Source organism: Pseudopipra pipra, chromosome 18 (assembly GCF_036250125.1).
Source record: "Pseudopipra pipra isolate bDixPip1 chromosome 18, bDixPip1.hap1, whole genome shotgun sequence".
Taxonomy (NCBI): Eukaryota; Metazoa; Chordata; class Aves; order Passeriformes; family Pipridae; genus Pseudopipra; species Pseudopipra pipra.
In genome coordinates, this window is record NC_087566.1 from 8,637,617 (window position 1) to 8,654,765 (window position 17,149).

General features: G+C 44.1%; 1 protein-coding gene across 1 annotated transcript in view; it reads right to left on the bottom strand.

Moving 5' to 3' along the window:
- The window catches only part of MLXIP (MLX interacting protein), a 47,166-nt gene that overhangs the window by 21,251 nt on the left and 8,766 nt on the right, over positions 1 to 17,149 (bottom strand). Inside the window, exons 2-5 of the mRNA XM_064675041.1 lie at positions 2,993 to 3,099; positions 2,610 to 2,695; positions 1,274 to 1,363; positions 968 to 1,009 (exon numbers count right to left, since the gene is read on the bottom strand). Of these exons, the coding sequence (XP_064531111.1) occupies positions 968 to 1,009; positions 1,274 to 1,363; positions 2,610 to 2,695; positions 2,993 to 3,099 (325 nt within the window). The remainder of the gene's footprint in view (positions 1 to 967; positions 1,010 to 1,273; positions 1,364 to 2,609; positions 2,696 to 2,992; positions 3,100 to 17,149) is intronic.

Sequence of the window (17,149 nt, forward strand, 5' to 3'; positions counted from 1 at the left end):
ACCGAAACAGATCAGTGGTGCTTCTTATACACCAACAACTTCAGCTCACTGGTTTGAGCAACAACAGAAGACTTCTGCAGAATAAATACCATGACACGCCAGGAACGGTTTTTGCCCAAAACCCAGATGTTGACTAGAAGGACATAAGACAAAACAACTTCATCAACACCCTCTTGTTTGATTCATTACACATGTATTTTTGCACCTACAGCTTAACAACCCCTTGTTCGAATAAAAATTAAAAATAACACAAACAGCAAGAATGCAAAGCAAACAACTCCTGTTTGGGGAGAAGTATCTGGAACTCTGAAATGCAGTGAAGTGGAATTGTACTCTGACTTTGCACAAGGTGTGCTGATATTTAGCCCATAGAAAATACAACATAATGTGACTTGGCTTATCCATCCCTCACTAAAGGCTGAGCTAAACTGCATTGCCATGAAAAGCAGAAAACAGAACAGTGCTTCTGATCATCAGTTTATATGCCCAAAGCAGCTTTGGTGGGCTTGAGGGGACATACTAAACGGTGATACCACTGTTCCTTTAAAAAGTCCATCTTTTTTTAGGATCCTGGCACAATATCTGCCTGAGTTGGACACAGCAGGAAGATCTGCAACATGTAGCTCACACATCCTTACAAATCCAGTTACACAAGCAGGGCAGCAGCACCAGTTACAACTCAGTAACAAGATGGAATCACGTGCCAGCCCTCAAAGAGGTTCATCTCTCTGGGCATACAACACTGATTCTCATTTCTTCTGTCACAGCACTTTACATTCAACCTCTCCTCCATCCTATTTAAGCTACTAACCTTACATATCTCTCTAAGGCACAGAACATGAAGGTGTCTAACCTTAATTGAGGCTTAAGCAAGATGCTTGTCTTAGATTTTAATCAAAGCAAGCTACTGCATGTTACAGCTTTGTTATCTACTGTGGGTTCTACAAGCACAAATGGCATTACCTACCCTGACCAAACTTGAAAGATCTTCATCTTTATGTTTCTGTAGCTGCAAAAGGAGGAAAAAAAAGAGATGGTAAAGTCAGAATAGGGCCTGTATGTGCCAGCAGAAGACCTGATTTTGCAAAACTTTTAAGACCCAATCATGCACAATCAGTCCTAGCACAATAATTTTTAGTTAAGTGGAACTAATCAGATGAGCATGTCTGTACCAGCTTATCATCTGGTTTAAGTGCTCCTGCATGCTAGAAAAAGTGACAGAAAAACTCAAAAAGCAACAACATACTGATGAAGCTCAAGTGAACCAACAGACCCTTTTCTTGAAGTATGTTCTCCACTTGTGGTATTCCCTGATGACTATTTCAATTCTTCGTTTCCAGTATTTCCCTTCTGTTGCAATGGCCTGAGAATACAAACACATACCACAAATTACACGGAATTACACAAGGCCTGAATATTCAACATGTTTCCAAGCAAATATTCAGGCATAAAAAATGCAAAAGAAAGCATGCTAATTCTGTTTGAGCTCATGTATCAGCAGCCCACGCTGCCCCAGAGTTCAGCTATCACAGAGCAAATCTGACAGTACCAACTTCATCTTTCCCACAGAAACCAAACACGAGATGATGTCTGGCTGCACTGTCAGCATCTCCCACAGCAGCTGAACCACAGCCAAGAGTTAAGAAATGGCAAAAAAAAAAAATTAAAATTAATTTTCTGAAAATAACATGTAAAGCACAGAATATCCTGTGAATGCCATAAGGCTACATGCAGAGACACACACGTAAGCAAAAGCTGCTATGAACGACACAAAGCAATATAAATTTGATGCCCAGCTCAGGGAGGAGTGTGACCTTGCAGGCCACATACTAATGGCAACAAAAGGATCAGACATTATGGGTCTTCGATGTGTCACAGAGAGCAGTGTATAAACTGGGGAGAGCAGACTAATGAGAGCCTTAACTTTGTGTCCGAGGATCACTTTCAACACAAACGTCAACACTGTTCTTTTGAAAACCTGAGACAGTTCCACAAACTCATCTGGAACTCCTTTGAGTTATAAATTATTCTGGAGTTATGCAGTACAGAGAGAGTCACATATTGCCACATCAAGAGCCTCACTGGTTTTCTGCAAGGTGCCAGAGGGCAGATGTTAGTGTTCATTTATGTTTACAAGAGCACAAAAATGAAAGAACACAAACTCATATTTGCTCTTTCTGTGAAGTTACCCTGACACAGAAAAAGAAATTGCTTTTTGTCTTGAAACCACATCTCGCCAGTTACATCAAATACAGAAAACTCTCACAGGGTCACACAGATTCAGTCCTGAAAACAGTTGTCACTCTGATTTCACACCAACTTCCAGTCAGAAGACAGCTTTGGCTGTCAAAATCTTAACTAATCAAACTGCACTTCTTTGACTTACAATTCATTAAACTGGAACAGTAACATAAGTTACACAGATAACAAATGTCCTTCTGATTGCACCCTGATCACCTTAATGTGATAAACCTACAAAACCGGGTTCAGTCTTGTAATGGTTCCTTCTAAATAGAAACAGATTTGCTCTGCTGCCCTCATTTCTAGCAGAGCAGGAAATGAGGTTATGAAGCCCAGAGGTCAGTGGTCTGTCCCTCAGTGTCACACACCTCTGGCCGGCGATGCTCATCCACATCCACGGAGCCGTCCAGCGGAGTCACGAAGTGGCACACGGGGTTCTTGCGCTTCTCCAGGTCTGAAAGAAGAACCAAAGTGGGAGTGCTCAGCACCTGAAGGATCTGCCCCTCTGTAACTGCAGTGGCAACATGTGAAAAGGAGTCTGGCCAGGGCTCCTTCCCAACAACAGGAGACAGGGAGCTCTCAGTCTGTGCTCAGAGCACTCTGCGACCTCTCTAAAAAGGCCCTGATCCAATGGCTCTCCCTGTCAGACATCAGCCTTGAGCACATCTCTGAGCTTGTTGCCAGACAATCATTTCCACCCTCCTGTTCCATTTGTCTCAGGGAAGCTGTGACACACGAGCACGGTACTTACACTGCATGTACCAGGCCCTCCAGATGGCGTTATTGAGACGGATTTTATCTCTCCACTGAAGTTTCAATCCCTTAAAATTTTTCCATTTTGGTGAAACCAACCTTCCACTGAAACAAAACAGACAACAAATCATTCTACTTTCAGTTTTTCTCTCCTTTCAAGACAACGTGTCTCCCTAAAACTACCAAACTGTCAGTAGAAAAAAATTACAACAAGTCACACTCGGCCAGTGACAACTTTTGCCATGTGCTGTCCACGGCTCACTGAGCCAGGAGACAGAGATTCATCCAGTTTTCAAGACTCCTTCATGTTCTCATCCGTGAGAACTAAGAACTCAGAACTAAGAACTGTCACAACTGGTCTCACAAGTATCTTCAGCAGGAATGAAATTCATTTCACCCACTCTTTTTCTTCTTGCCATTATCCCACCTTTTCAAATCCCCACCTATGAGCTTCCATCAACTGAGAACAAGGTTACACAAAATTAAGCCCAAAACCTGGCCTAGAGGTTTCTGAATGTTTGGTCACATATAGTTGTGGCTTGGACTTTCTGAAGTTCATTTCTACAGTTCCACTCAGTTTTCCAGGCTGGTAACACTGGAAAGGAAGAATGAAATGCCATTTCTGGCCCAAGAAAAACCAAAGCCCAAGAATTCTACAATGCTGGCAAACACAGTTGGGCACAAAGGATCACCAACAGGCTAGAAATAGTAAGTTTTTTCCAAGGCAAGGCAAGGCTGGAAAGAGAAATGGCTTATGTATGAATGATCTTGGGAGGTAGAAGGGAGATGGAAGGAAAAAAGGAAGAAGTAACAGGGATTCCAGTAAGCACAGTACAAACACAAACCACCCAGCCCTCAAAACACACCTCTATGAATCATTAATCCATATGACTGACAGAGCAGAAGAAGTAGGAAATATTCATAGCACAGTAAACTTAAAGCCAGAGACTAAAGCACAGGAATTGTGCCTATTCCAGGTTCTCCCTCTTGTTTTTTGTGGTTTTAACTGCACATCTTCCCAGGCAAAGGAAACAGGTTCATCTTGGCACAGCACGAGCATCAGGTCAAGAGGTTATGGACATCTGTAGTAAAACCTACACAAAGGAGTGACAGGAACAGTTACCTCCAAACACTTTGCCCTCTCAGGAGGGATCACGGAGCCCCTGGGCAGTGGTTCTGCCAGGAACTGCAGTGGCACTGCAGGGATGTACCAGAGCATCCAGTGCCCCAGCACAGGCAATCTGCCACCACACCCTCAGTGCACATCAACTCAGGGATGAATTATTTATCCTTAAAAGCCCCTGTTTTACACATAAGCTCTAAAAATCACTGTGCAAATAGGAAGTACATCCTACAGAACTGCCAGGAACTTCCCTTGGCTCTCCCAAGGCCAGGCAGAGGCAGGGCTGGGGCTGGAGAACTGATGATTCCCTGTGTCCTATTTGATCTGGGAAACCTCCTGACAGCAGCTCTTTTTAAAGAAAACTTTTATTAAAACTTGTAATACTATAAACAAGTAAAAAGTCTTCACAGCCTAAACAAAAGCAGCCAGAACGCCAGAGCTGCCAATAGCAGGATATTAAAATAACACTTTCTTCAAGTATTTGGCTCACCATTTCTGCTCTGGCCCCCAACCCTGACAGTAACAGAACAGTAAATGCCAGACTTCAGCCAAGTGACAGGTAAAGAAAACCAACTCTGCTCTTTTAATTTGACTACTAAGTAAAATGCCAGTTGTAGCAACAGGTTGTAGAAATGCACCATCCAGTGAGTTGTTGCCTGACAGTAAAAACTTAAAACACATCTCCCCAAACCCTATTTCCAAGTTTCAAGACTTTTAGTTTATAAAGATCCTCAAATTAAGTATTAGTCTCACTGTTCTCCAGCTGCTGTGTCAGGGCAGAGAGCAGATCTCCACCTGTTTAATATTTCCCCCATCACCTTCAGTGTTCGCTGCACACCTTGTCTTATCTTTCCTTCTAAATCCAGACTAAAGTACATCTTTTCCTACTTTTCCTCTGCACATTAACAGTTTGGAGACAGCAGATTAACTGATGATGCATCACCAACACTGACAAAGTGCCCACATGCCTTTGACTAAGAAATCTGTCAACTTAATGTTCATCTCCTCTAGCTCTGTGTGACTCGACAGTTTGCCAAAGCAACAAAACTCTAATAATCTGCACCCAGAATAGCAAGAGCAAATGCTTTTCTATAAAAAGACTAAAAGGAACTGTAATCAAGTCTCATACACTCCTTGCATCTTCAAAGAGCTAATTAAAACTGGAATTAAAACACAAATAGTTTAAAATATTTTCTATTACATTCTTACAAAATGCTAAACAAAAGTAGTGCATCAAAAGAAGGAAGTGATTAAGAACCTATTCTTAAAATAATTATTATTTTTAGTTCCCAAGGGAGCAAAACACAAGTCCAGCTTGAGGTCATAAGTGAAACGACTTCAGCCTCAGTGGAGAGGAATCAGCATGAAGCTGACAACAATGTTTAGACACTATTCCAAATTCCAAAGTCAATGGAAAGTCAATTACTTTGTACAACACTGTGACTGAGAGCAGCCGCTTAACTGAAACCAGCCTTCAGCAAAATAACAAGGAAAAACCCAAACAACTGGAGAGCCCCTCTGGCTGCTGCTCCTGCCGGCTGGGTAAGAACACACCAACTCCTGCAAGAAATGCAGAGCAACCTGCCCAACACCAGCGTGGTCACCATGTACCTGGGAGTGTCAATCAGCACACACGTGCTCCTGCCTCTCTCCACCACGGCTGCTGCAGCTCTGCAGAGGTGCTGCTTCCAAGGAGGGCAGCAGGAGAACAGCTCAAGGGAGAACTGGACCCACCAGTGCCCGGCACAAGCCAGGACAGCTGCATGGCTGTGGCATGTGGCCAGTGGCATGGCCTGGGGATGCTGGTGCTGCACAGAGGGTGCCCAGGCAGAGGAGCACCCAGGGAACCAGGCTCTGGTTGCTGCTGCCAGAGGCACAGCTGATGCAAACAATGCTGGGGGAATAGGTGACTTTCCTATTTTCCTCACTGTCACACACACATCACATCAAAGCAGCTGAAAACCATCTGGTGGATAATGTGCAGTGCATTCCAGCAGCTCAGCTCAGTCTCCCATGAAGAAACCTCCTCCTCTCCTCCTCCTCCTGCTGAGACCAAATGTCCTCAAGTGATTTGATCCCAGCAAACCAGCTAAAAAGGCTTCAGCTGAAGAGTCAACAGAGCTGGAATTCCCCCTGGACACAGTGGCCCCAACGTGCTTCAGAGAGTCACAGGGCTGCCAGCAGAGAAGCTGCAGACACCCGAGGCTGCCACTTCCATGTGCTGCAGCTTTGACCTGTGAGTCCTGGATGCATCAGGAGAGTTGGAGTCCCTTCCCAAGTTTTGTTACATACATTTTCCCAGCTCAGGAACTACCTGAGCCAACAGATACAAGCGGGCAGACAGATAATGCAGTTGTCACAGTAACACAACCCTCTCCATTTTTAAAACTCCAGGTTAAATAGCTGTGTTTTAAAAACAATTACAAACCTTCCAACATCACAGCATTTGCAGCAAAGTACAATAAACAGATGTCCTTTGTGAGAGTGTGACCTGATTCCGTTCAACATGTTTTATTTTTTCCAACTGAAATGTAATTAGGAGAAGGTTTGTATTCTAATAGTACAAAACAGATTTTACCCTGGCAATATCCATCTACATGCAAAATTTTGCCTCTGAGAACCTCATCATTTTGTTCTATATTAATAAACCCAGCTAATGAATGACCTTGCAGGATATTTTAGCTGTGGTTTTGACTCAGCAGGGACAAGGCAGATGGGTGACCTTCTTTCTTAACAGGTACAGGGCACACAAGATGCCACTCACAGCTGTTAAACTGACTTCAAATTTAAACCAGTAGCTCTTATAGCACTGAAAAAACATTTAATTAATAACCCCAATGAAAAACTCTTCTGACTTCTGCAGAAGCACGATCAAGCTCTGATATGAGATGACTCATGGCAGAAGAATCTCTTGTTCTTCTCCCTTAATCAGATGGACTTCAGTGAGTATAAAACCATATGACACGAGCACCCTCCAGATTTGGGCAGAAAGGGACATTTATCTGTGTGCAAACCCAGGAGAATTTTGGTTTTTTTCATTCCTAATCAGCCTTAAGAAACACCAGCATTTAAAGAAACCAATTTCGACAAAGAACACTGAAGGGGGAGACAAGGAGATGTTAAAATATTAAGATAAATTCTACCCAAACCAAGCCAACCTCAAAAGGCTGGTCTGGCCAGCTTATATACTCTCCACTTAACAGGTGGTTTGAATACATATTGATTAAATGGAAACTGTAGGTATAGTATGGTAGAACTTAGGGGTTTCATACAGCTCAAATGCTTCATTAAGCTGTTTCTGGTCCCACTTGCCATTCCCCATATTTTATCTCCCTCAGAAAATCTCACAACAGCACCACAGCCTCTACATTTAAATCCCCTTCTAACATGAGGCAACAGGGAAGACTTTGCTGTAAATACCAGCCCGAAAAATCCCCTTTTCCCATTCAGAAAAATTTAAGTTCATTCTCCACACCATGACATGCAAATGTTGCTGAGCAGGACTTTCAGCTGGCAAGTGAACTAAATGCTGCACAAAGTAAGAGCTCTTTAAAATACCCTGGGAGGGATGAAATGCAGCATTTTGTGCTTAAAAATAAGGAAACATTGAATTACACGTCTGTGGCTACAAAGTGTGAGTGACAGCACTGGAAGTGGGACGTGGATTTTTTTGATGTACCACTGTACTCTGCACATAAAATCCTCATTTCCAGCCTCTCATCTTTCACGTGGTGTGACTGCAGGAACAAGGAAAATCTACAGTTGGCTCTCCAGCTCAGGAGGTGGTATTTCTCCTTTTGCACTCAGGGAGCACCTGGCCAAGATCTGTACATGGAATTTAAACACAAACCTCCCAGCGCTGTTGTTTAGATTCCACAGGCCTGTCCCTGCTGCCCAAATATGTATTCCCAGCAAGCACAGCACATACCCTGAAAAGCAGCTACTGCAGACCTGCAGGAATCACTTCTCCTACAGACCACTGGGGTCTGGTGTACTATGGTTATAAACAAATCATTTTGTTTTCAAAGCTGAATTTTGTAAATTCAGTTTATGGAAACAAGCTACAGAAATGTGTTGTATTTTCCTGTTTAGGTAACAGATTCCCACTGCCCTTATGCTAAAACACCTCTTTTTTGCCTTGTTAACCCCTGGTCAAAACCCATTGCCCTCTGTGCCTCCCCCCAGTTCCTTCCTGTACATGGTCATGCAATTTTTTAATTAGTGTAAGAATTTTCCTTTTATTACAGGTAATGGTAATGAGGCTCTTAATTTAAGCAACAGAAAGAGAATCTGATTTGATAGTACAGTAGCTAAATAGATTAGCTGTTTCAGCAACACAGAAAAGGAACTTTTTGGCTTCTCCCCAGCATTTTTTTTTCGAAGGCGTGGTTTTAGTTTGTTTTTTAATCTCTGATCTGTTTTGTTAGGGAGTTGGGCCTGTCAGCTCAGCTCTCCAAGAGCCAAAACTAACAGCATTTCCCCAAACAAAGGTTCATTCAGAGAATCAGATTATATGCATTGTGTGCTGGAGCAAAGAGGCAGGGGAGAGAAACCAAAACATTTCTACACAAAGTGGATGTGTAGGACTGGTGAGGAGGCCACGCTGGAGCATCTTCCTATTTGTACCTACACAGTTAATCCCAGCTGCAGCCCAAGGATACTTAATCCCAGACAGTGCTCATTTTAAAAGCAAGATTTAGGGCAGGTCATTTGCTTGGTTACCTGGTTCATCCTCCTTACCTGAAATCCTCCCTCCAGGGATGGGCAAGGGGAAGGATGTCCTATTGCCCACACTCCACAAAGGAGAGGAGGGAGCTCTGTGCTGAAGTTACAGCAAACATTTTAAAACAACCAAACCATCCCCACCGCTTGATTAATCTCCTTTTAAAAATAACACTTCAATCTTGAAGACAGAGACACTGGAAGAGACAAGCATTCTTCCTCTATCACGAGCGTTATATATTAAAAAGTGCTAGAAAAACAAAAATAGAAATCAAAGTCAGCCACCGGCAAATGGGAATTGCAACACCTGCCAAGGAACACGTTATCTCAACTGATTTCACGTAGGCAGGCTCAGGTATGCACCTCCTGAGATGGAACAGCAAAGGGAAAGGTCATTGTATACCACAAGCAAATATTCCTGCCCCAAACGCACCATAAACCTTCATTTATTTATATTACTACTTCAAGTAGTTTTGAATTTAAGTTTGGAACTTTAAATTAATTTGCATAAATGAAGGTTCACAGTGCCTGGGCTCTTGCTCTAATAACCTTGTCTATGCTGGACTCACAAGTGGCCAAGGAGATGTTGTGGCACACAAGTGCTCCCGTGGCAGCAGACCTGTGCTTTGCCAAGGAAACGTCCTGCAGCCTCCTCAGGCTGAAGCAAGAGGTGAAAAACTCCTGTTTTGAGAGTGTTATTACATCTCCCCTGACAGCTTTTCATACCACCACCACTGAGTCAATCAAGGAAAGGAGTCTCGTGCTCCTGTTCAAGCCAAACACAACAGGGCCAAGGCCTGCTGTGTGCAAGGGAGCTGGGAAGGACTCTGAGAAATGCCTGCACCAGATGCAGGTTTCGTACGAGTTATGAAAGGGTGAAAAGAGCACAGGGCAAAAGGGAACATAAAGAACAGTACAAATATCAAGGAGACTTGGAGGCTATAGTGTTCTTTAGCCAGTGGTTATTTAAAGACTCAGAATATTTAGATAGTTTCTCATTTCCAGTCAGAAATCAAAGGATATTTCTAGACATGTTCCTGCTTTTCAGACATTTGTCCAGCATTGACTCACTTCACTACAGAACTGAAACAGCAAGAGAAGAGGAAAAGTTTCATAAGAAACGCCACTCATATGTCAGTCAAAAGGCTGAGAAATGGGCCTCACCATCACCTCTGTCCCTGCTGGCCCTCCCCAGAATCTCCCCCTGATCCCTGCTGGGCTTAAGTTTTGTAGAGGGACCAAGTCATACACTTTGTTGAAAGTCCTGATTTTTGACAGTTGAGGGGTGTGACATTTTCTAAAGTGATAATATTTATAAAGTTACAAAGAACTGCCAGAAACATCATTATGAAAACAGATCCTGACACACAGGACTAAAACAGTGTCATTTTTAGAGCAGCTTCAATATAAAGGGAAGTGATTCCTACTCAGTTATTTCACAGTGTCTTGAAATTTTCCACTCATTCCTAAAACTTGCTTTCTGCCACTGGCTTTTCATCAGCCTTCTCAGAATCACAATATTCACTACATCATACAGATGATCAGGAACTCCACCTTCCTTCTCATTTGAAAGGATGGCTGTTGGCAAGGTCCCTCTTGTACAGAGAGCTGCATGTTAGAATCTTTCTGAACATTAAGATCTCAGCCTAGATTAATGAACCGATCAAGATGTGATGATCTGGGACTTACATTATGGTTCAAAGATTTTTTGCACACAGAGCTTCTGAAAACCCAAACAAACCCTATCAGTGTGACAGATCAGCACAGCTCTCTGAGCAGCACACACAGCACCGGAGCCCAGAGCTGTTTACCGGGAGGGAGAAACTCGAAACCAGCTGTATCCACAGAGGATAGTGTAACATTCTCTGAACGACATTACAAGCCTATAAATACACTGCAAGACTTCAGGGATCTTATTCTGAAAGCGCTTTAAGGGTTTGCAAAAGCAGAGATGCTCCCCCAGCTCTCCCCTTGTGACACAAAGCTTTCATACCAGCTGTCTGCAGCCAGCTCCCTGCAGCTTGAAAAACACCAGGCTTGTTCCCAAATCCAGTTATTACAGACTCGAGACTTCAACAACACATACAGTTTATTCAAAGTTTACATAAAAGCTGAACCAGAAACTACACAAGAGACAGAAGCAGGCTAAAGGAACCGATGTGTTACTACTACAGCTACTGAAAGATCAATCAAAATCTCATAGAAAGGTAATGCAGGGAGAAAACTCCTTCCAGAGTTACCATGCAACAGCCTACAATGTGGAAAAGGAGTTTAGGAAAAAATAAAAGCACTTCTAAAAGGTCATGCACGCCTCCCAGGAAAAGTCTCTACTTAGAGCTTTGTTGGATCTATGTGCAAAGAAATGCTTTGGCAATGCCTTCACCAAAACCAGCCCTTCAATTCGAGGTGAACATCCCAGGGAGCTGTGAAGTGGCAGTTCCTGCCGTGGGAGCAGCCACATCTGAAATGCAGCAGTGAAAGTCCCTGGGATTCGCTATTCCAAGAACACAGCCTCCAAGACAGGGGGAACATTCAGAGAACGTGCAGTGGAAAACAAACCTTCACCTCTGGGTCACCAGCTCAAATGGGAGCTGTAAGGTTTGCAGCAGCGCAGGAAAGGCTGTGAGTGACCCTCCCCTGGTTAACTGGGACCCGGGGCTGGCAGGGGAGTGTTAATGCTCGTGCCACTCAGTGCTCAGCACACTCTTCCCAGATGGCTCTTGTTCCCCGTTTAGGACTGGACGGGCCAAGGGCGATGCCTGGTTCCCACACACAGATGGAAAGAAGACCAGCCCTGTCCTTAGGGAAGTGTCTCCAGCCCTGCTGAACTGTTGAATCTGTTACTTTATAATGATGGTGGTTATGGGCACCATGCACAGGGCTCTGACAATACTTAACCTCACTATATGTGGGGAGTGTCAGAGAAGGACCTTGATTTTATTGCATTATACCCTTATAAAGTCATTCCTTTGCTCACAGTGACTCCCATGCATGATTAAATATTTAGCAGCAAAATTTTTAGAAATTCTCAAGCCATCCATCCACCTGTGCAGCAGCTAAAAGACACAGCTGGACTGATGCAGCCCCATTCCATACCAAGGACACACTTCCAAATGGACCAAGATGGTTTGTGTCCCAAAGCAAGTGGTGACTTCACCAGTAAAACATGTAACAATATCAGCACTTTCCTGAATCTTACTACAAACAAGTCACTCAATGACCCTCACACAAGTCTCTTCAAACCACGTTTTTCCCATGTGCCAAAATTACAAGAAAGAAGCCTCAATCTTCACTCTGTAGAGTCCTTTAGAAAGGTCACAATAACAGTAAATAACACTTCTTACATGTTTATTGCTATAGAAAGAAGCAACACTTCTAAACTTCCAAAGATCTGTCTCCCCATTTCCCAAGGCCTGCTCGATCCACCCAGCCCATAATCACCACATGCCAAGCTCAGACACCAAGCCTACTAATGTGCTAATAAAAACTGCTAATAAAAGTTTTAGGCTTCTTAAGCTCTGCTAAGATTTTTACTGGAGATTTGAGGGTTCTACTTGTATGTCTGGATACTGAAAACAGATGGGATCCATGCTGGGTTCCTAAACAACAGCCTTCACACCCCAAAAGTTTATTAGAAAAAGTAATGAATTGGCTTTTATTGCACAATTCTGTGCATCCATTTGCAGTCTCCAAGCTGAGCCATGTTCTTCAATAACATTTGCTGATTTGATGAAGCAAATGAGTGAAATCTAATGAGGTTGCCCAAGAAGGGTTAACTGTGTCACACAGCGAGACAGACCAGAACTCAGGAATGCCTCTGGTTCCCATGCAGTTTGATTAGAGATTACCCCTCCTCACAGGAGGAATGACTCAGATCACAGTGTCATTCCAGTCACAAACATATTGGCTCTCTGCTTTCACAACACCACAGAATATCCAGGATATTCAGGCAGATGGTGAGGGAGGGCAGCAGCACCAAACAGGGCTGATATAACAGAGCAGCAACACACACTGGCTTGACAGCTTCCAGAGACCAAATGCTGCCTGGAATTTTTTCACAGCTGATACCAAAACACTGCCCAGCTCGCTCCAGCACTTGGCACCAGACCTGTCCTGCTTCAGCAAGAGCTGTAAGAACACCTCTCCAGGTTGGCCACAGGTCCAGCTTTCCCAGTACTGTCCCCAGCACTGGACACGAGCAGGTGCTTGGGGAGGAGTCAGAAGAGGACGAGCACGTTCCTGTGACTCTGCTGCCAGCTCCCAACAACCAGCCCCCCTCAACTGTAAAGGAAAATTATATTAACAAGTACATTAATATGTACTCTCTCCCTAACAGTGACTGGAATAGCTACATAGTTGCCTTTTCTGCTGTGTTTATAGACAGTTTTTTCCCCTATATCTGTGTGAGTTCAATACGTCTACTGATTTAGTAGGTGTGTGCTTTGGAAAGGGAGGGAGAATGACATTTTTAGTAGGGAACAGCCACTGTGGTGACCACTGCGATGACTCAGATGCCCCAGCTTTTGGATAGATTGGTTTGGATTTTCAGCTATTTCACAATCTCTGCTTTCTATATTTTCGACAGGTTTTAGGTGTCAAGTGTGGTTGCTGATTACCTGAAGTGAATACAGATTCCTCCTTGAGGATATCTGTACTCCTGATCAAGTCAGTTCTCCCATCCCAACATTAAGTTAATTTGAAATAAGCTGACAACATGCAAAGAACTACTCTGGCTCTGCAGCAGATCTCAACGTTTCACAACCATATCCAAATCCTTTGACTTAGTCCTTCCCTTCTAAAAGTTTCATATCCTCAAACCCAGAAAAGTCATTTTTGTATGTGTTTCCAGGTCACAAACTTGTTCCCCTCTCTACAACCCCTCCACTCAATTTTCTTTCCCAAAGGCTGTGTTATAAAGAGCAAAAGCAAGTAGTTCATTCCCTTTCACTGTTTCTTGCATTCCCACATCTGGCACACCACCACCACGTTTTGTATCCAAGTTCACTCAACCTCCATCCCCAGGGACAGATGTTTACCAAGTAAACAGAGAGCTGGACTGAGCTGTGCAGATACCACTCTGCAGCACTTCACAGAGCGAAACAGTTTCACCTTCTTTGGACACGGTACAGAACAAGCTAACGGGAGCAGCAGGACATGTAACAGCCTTTTATGTGCTGCTAACAGACAAGCACATTTCAGAGCCCATTCCTGAATCCACAACACAGCTTAGCAGGACCAGGACTTCACTGGTTGAATACCAGGAGTTCTCCTGATGCACAGCTGTCACTGTAATTATTATTAACAGAGCTTGACTTGCCATGGGGAAGCTTACTCAGACTACAGCTCCCACATAAACATGCAGAAATTCATCAGGATTCGCAGAGACCAACCATCCTAGAACATACCAAATGATAACATTCTTTGCTCTGGGAAACGTGGCAGCAGATAATAGCCCTATGCAGTGATTGGCAGATCAGGAATGCAGTAAGATCTTCCCTGGCCTCTTCCTGTTTGGCACTTCTTCTCTAACAGCTGCCAGACCTACAAGCCCAGGTATTTCCTTTTTAACTTTTTAAATAGGTTCTTCTTTTTTACCTGCATGACTTTCCTTTCTTACCTTGCTCATCACTTCTGCCTCCAACACACTGCAAAATAAAGGCTTTCAATAACTAACACAGGCTACATCCAGGGTCACCCCACAGCACCAAAAGCAAAAGTCTGCATGATAAAAAGATAATCAAGAGCAGTCACAGGCTTCAAAGAAGAATCACAAAGACCTGAGGAGCTCTTCCACAATTCCTGCTCCATTTGGTCTCTGTCCCTTTGGGAACAGTGAACAGATTTTACAGCAGCCTAAAATCTGGATGCAAGATGCAGCAAGTAGAATTTAGCAGAGCAACCTGTGATGGCTCTCACAGCGTATTCACACGACCATAACTAAATGCAGTGGGCCCGAGTTATTTTTAGGACTATTGTGAAACCTCAGTGTCACTTCATTCCAGCTGCTCCAAAGATACAGCAGCACCACCACACAGCCTGGGCTCTGTCTCATCACTCCTGGCTGCACGGAGTGAGTCTCACCCCTGCCCTACATTAGAATTCCGAAGCCAAGGCAGTGAAGTCCCTGGCACAGACAGGGCCATGTGGATGAGAAGAGTGTTTTAGACAAGGAGCTCACGTGGGCTGGGGAAGGGTCTGGCTGTTGGATAGAGGAGTCCCTGTCCCTGCAGCCTGGCCAGAGGTCTCCTGGCCATGCTGGCCAAGGTCACTTCAGCTGTTGTTGAACTGCTGCAGGCAGAGCACCCGTTACTATGGGACCTTGAGGGAAGGGAGAGTAAACAAAGTGGCAGAGGGAAAGGACAGCCAGGATTTCGAGTAAACATCTCATGCTAGAGAGTTCTGAAAACAACAAACTTGACAGATCCCAGAAGCAAAGCCTTCTTGGTGCCTCTGCAATGTTTGCTCGGATCTCGTTATGCAGACAACAACCCCGATCTCTGAGGAGTAACAGGCTCCACTGTTGGAAGGATCCCTGAAAAGAAAAGGCCTCATCCTGCTTCCACGTGCTTCTGCAGTTCTGTTCTGGGCAGCGGTACAAGGTGCACACAAACTTTTCAGGACAAAACAGTTGTACACCCTCCTTCCTTTGCTCCTCCAGCCCAGCAGGACACAGCCAAGCCCACGGCCCTGCATTCAGCACAGCCTTTCCAATGGCAGCAAACGCTCTGGCATTCACACGAGCTCCCAACACAGCTACCTCTGGAGCATCCACATACACAGGACTCTCTTAGAATTCCAGGGTAGATACAGCACAGGAGGCAAGCCAGGCTGAGGACCACAGACACACCACACAGAGGGGTCAGAGCAGGGCACACTTGCAGGCTGCCACCTTCCCCCCAGATCTGCAAGACCCAAGTATAAACAATGCAGCTGCTGTCTCACCCCCAAACCCAGTAACAGCAATCCTCTTTCTCAAGAAGGGCAAACCTATTGCACAAGTGCAAGGCTGTGTGGATCTTCTCCTTACCCTTCAGTCACCCTTAAGGCTCAACTCTTCAATTCTTGTTCTTATTCACAAGTCAACCCTAGTACAAGTAAACCCCAGCCAACACCAGCGAAGACGAGAGCACCTTTCCATCTCCCAGCTGAGATGGAAGAAACCCTTTCAAGCTGAAGCAGAAACAAAGCTGCAGCAAAATCAGATCCCTGTACCTGGATGAGGACAACTCTTTATGGACTAAAGGGGGATCTCTCAACCTTTCTTCCTTTGCTCCTTTGGCTCAAAGCAGCCTCACCTCTTCAATTTCTGCTCTGAACTGTCCCCCCCAAAATTCTCTCCTTTGCTTCCCAAATCACTGGAAGAATGCAGAGGGACATACTGTTAATGCAATAATACAAACACCACAGATATATTCTACCCATTAAGTTATCCTCTGCTTGCTCTGCTGGGGTATAATTGAGCAATAGATACCCCTGGAAATCCAGAAACTTCCCATCATAACTAAAAAAAGATAAATGTATCTCTGTATGTAGGAAGGCATTTAAATATACAAAATATTTCAGTAAAAAAGGACATTAATATAGCAAAAAGGACTGTATCCAGTGCTTCCTTGCACCACACAATCAGCTAAACTAGAAGTAGAGAGATGAAAAGGCCTCTAACTGTACATCAGTATTGTAGATAATGTGCTGCATGAACACAAAACCAAGGACAAAACGCTCTCTAACAAGTCATTAAAATCTTTCTGTGCTTTTCAGGAAAAGTGATCAATTCATTAAGCACCATGGTGAGCTACTTACCCAGCTGAACCCTTTCCTCACATCACTGTAGTCACAAACTCTGCCACGGCCAAGGGTTATCTGGGGGTCAGCAGTGGCCTGGCCAAAACACACCGACATATCACTAATTGGAGCAAATCAGATTCTTTCACTAATACCCTGCTACAAGATAATCTTCGCAGTGGCCTGCAAGCTCTTCCCATCTGGTCTGTCACCTTTTGTTTTACAGTCTCAAAGGTGACAAAGCAGCTCTGAGAACCACCCCTGACACCCTGAGCTTTGTATCTACATGTACCTTGCAAGTGGGCTGGATAATCAGCCAAGGGAAGGAATTTTTTCCCTGGGCCTAAATGGCTTCCTAAGGTCCTTTCCAACCCCATTTTCTATTATCCATCTGGCAACATAGCTCACAACCTAACTAAAAATACTAGTCTTCCACAAGGTAACTGTTGCTGAGCTTGCTCTTAAGTAGCACACAGTTTCCATACCTTAAGGCACAAACTGAAATCTGCTTAACAGAGAGGGAATGGC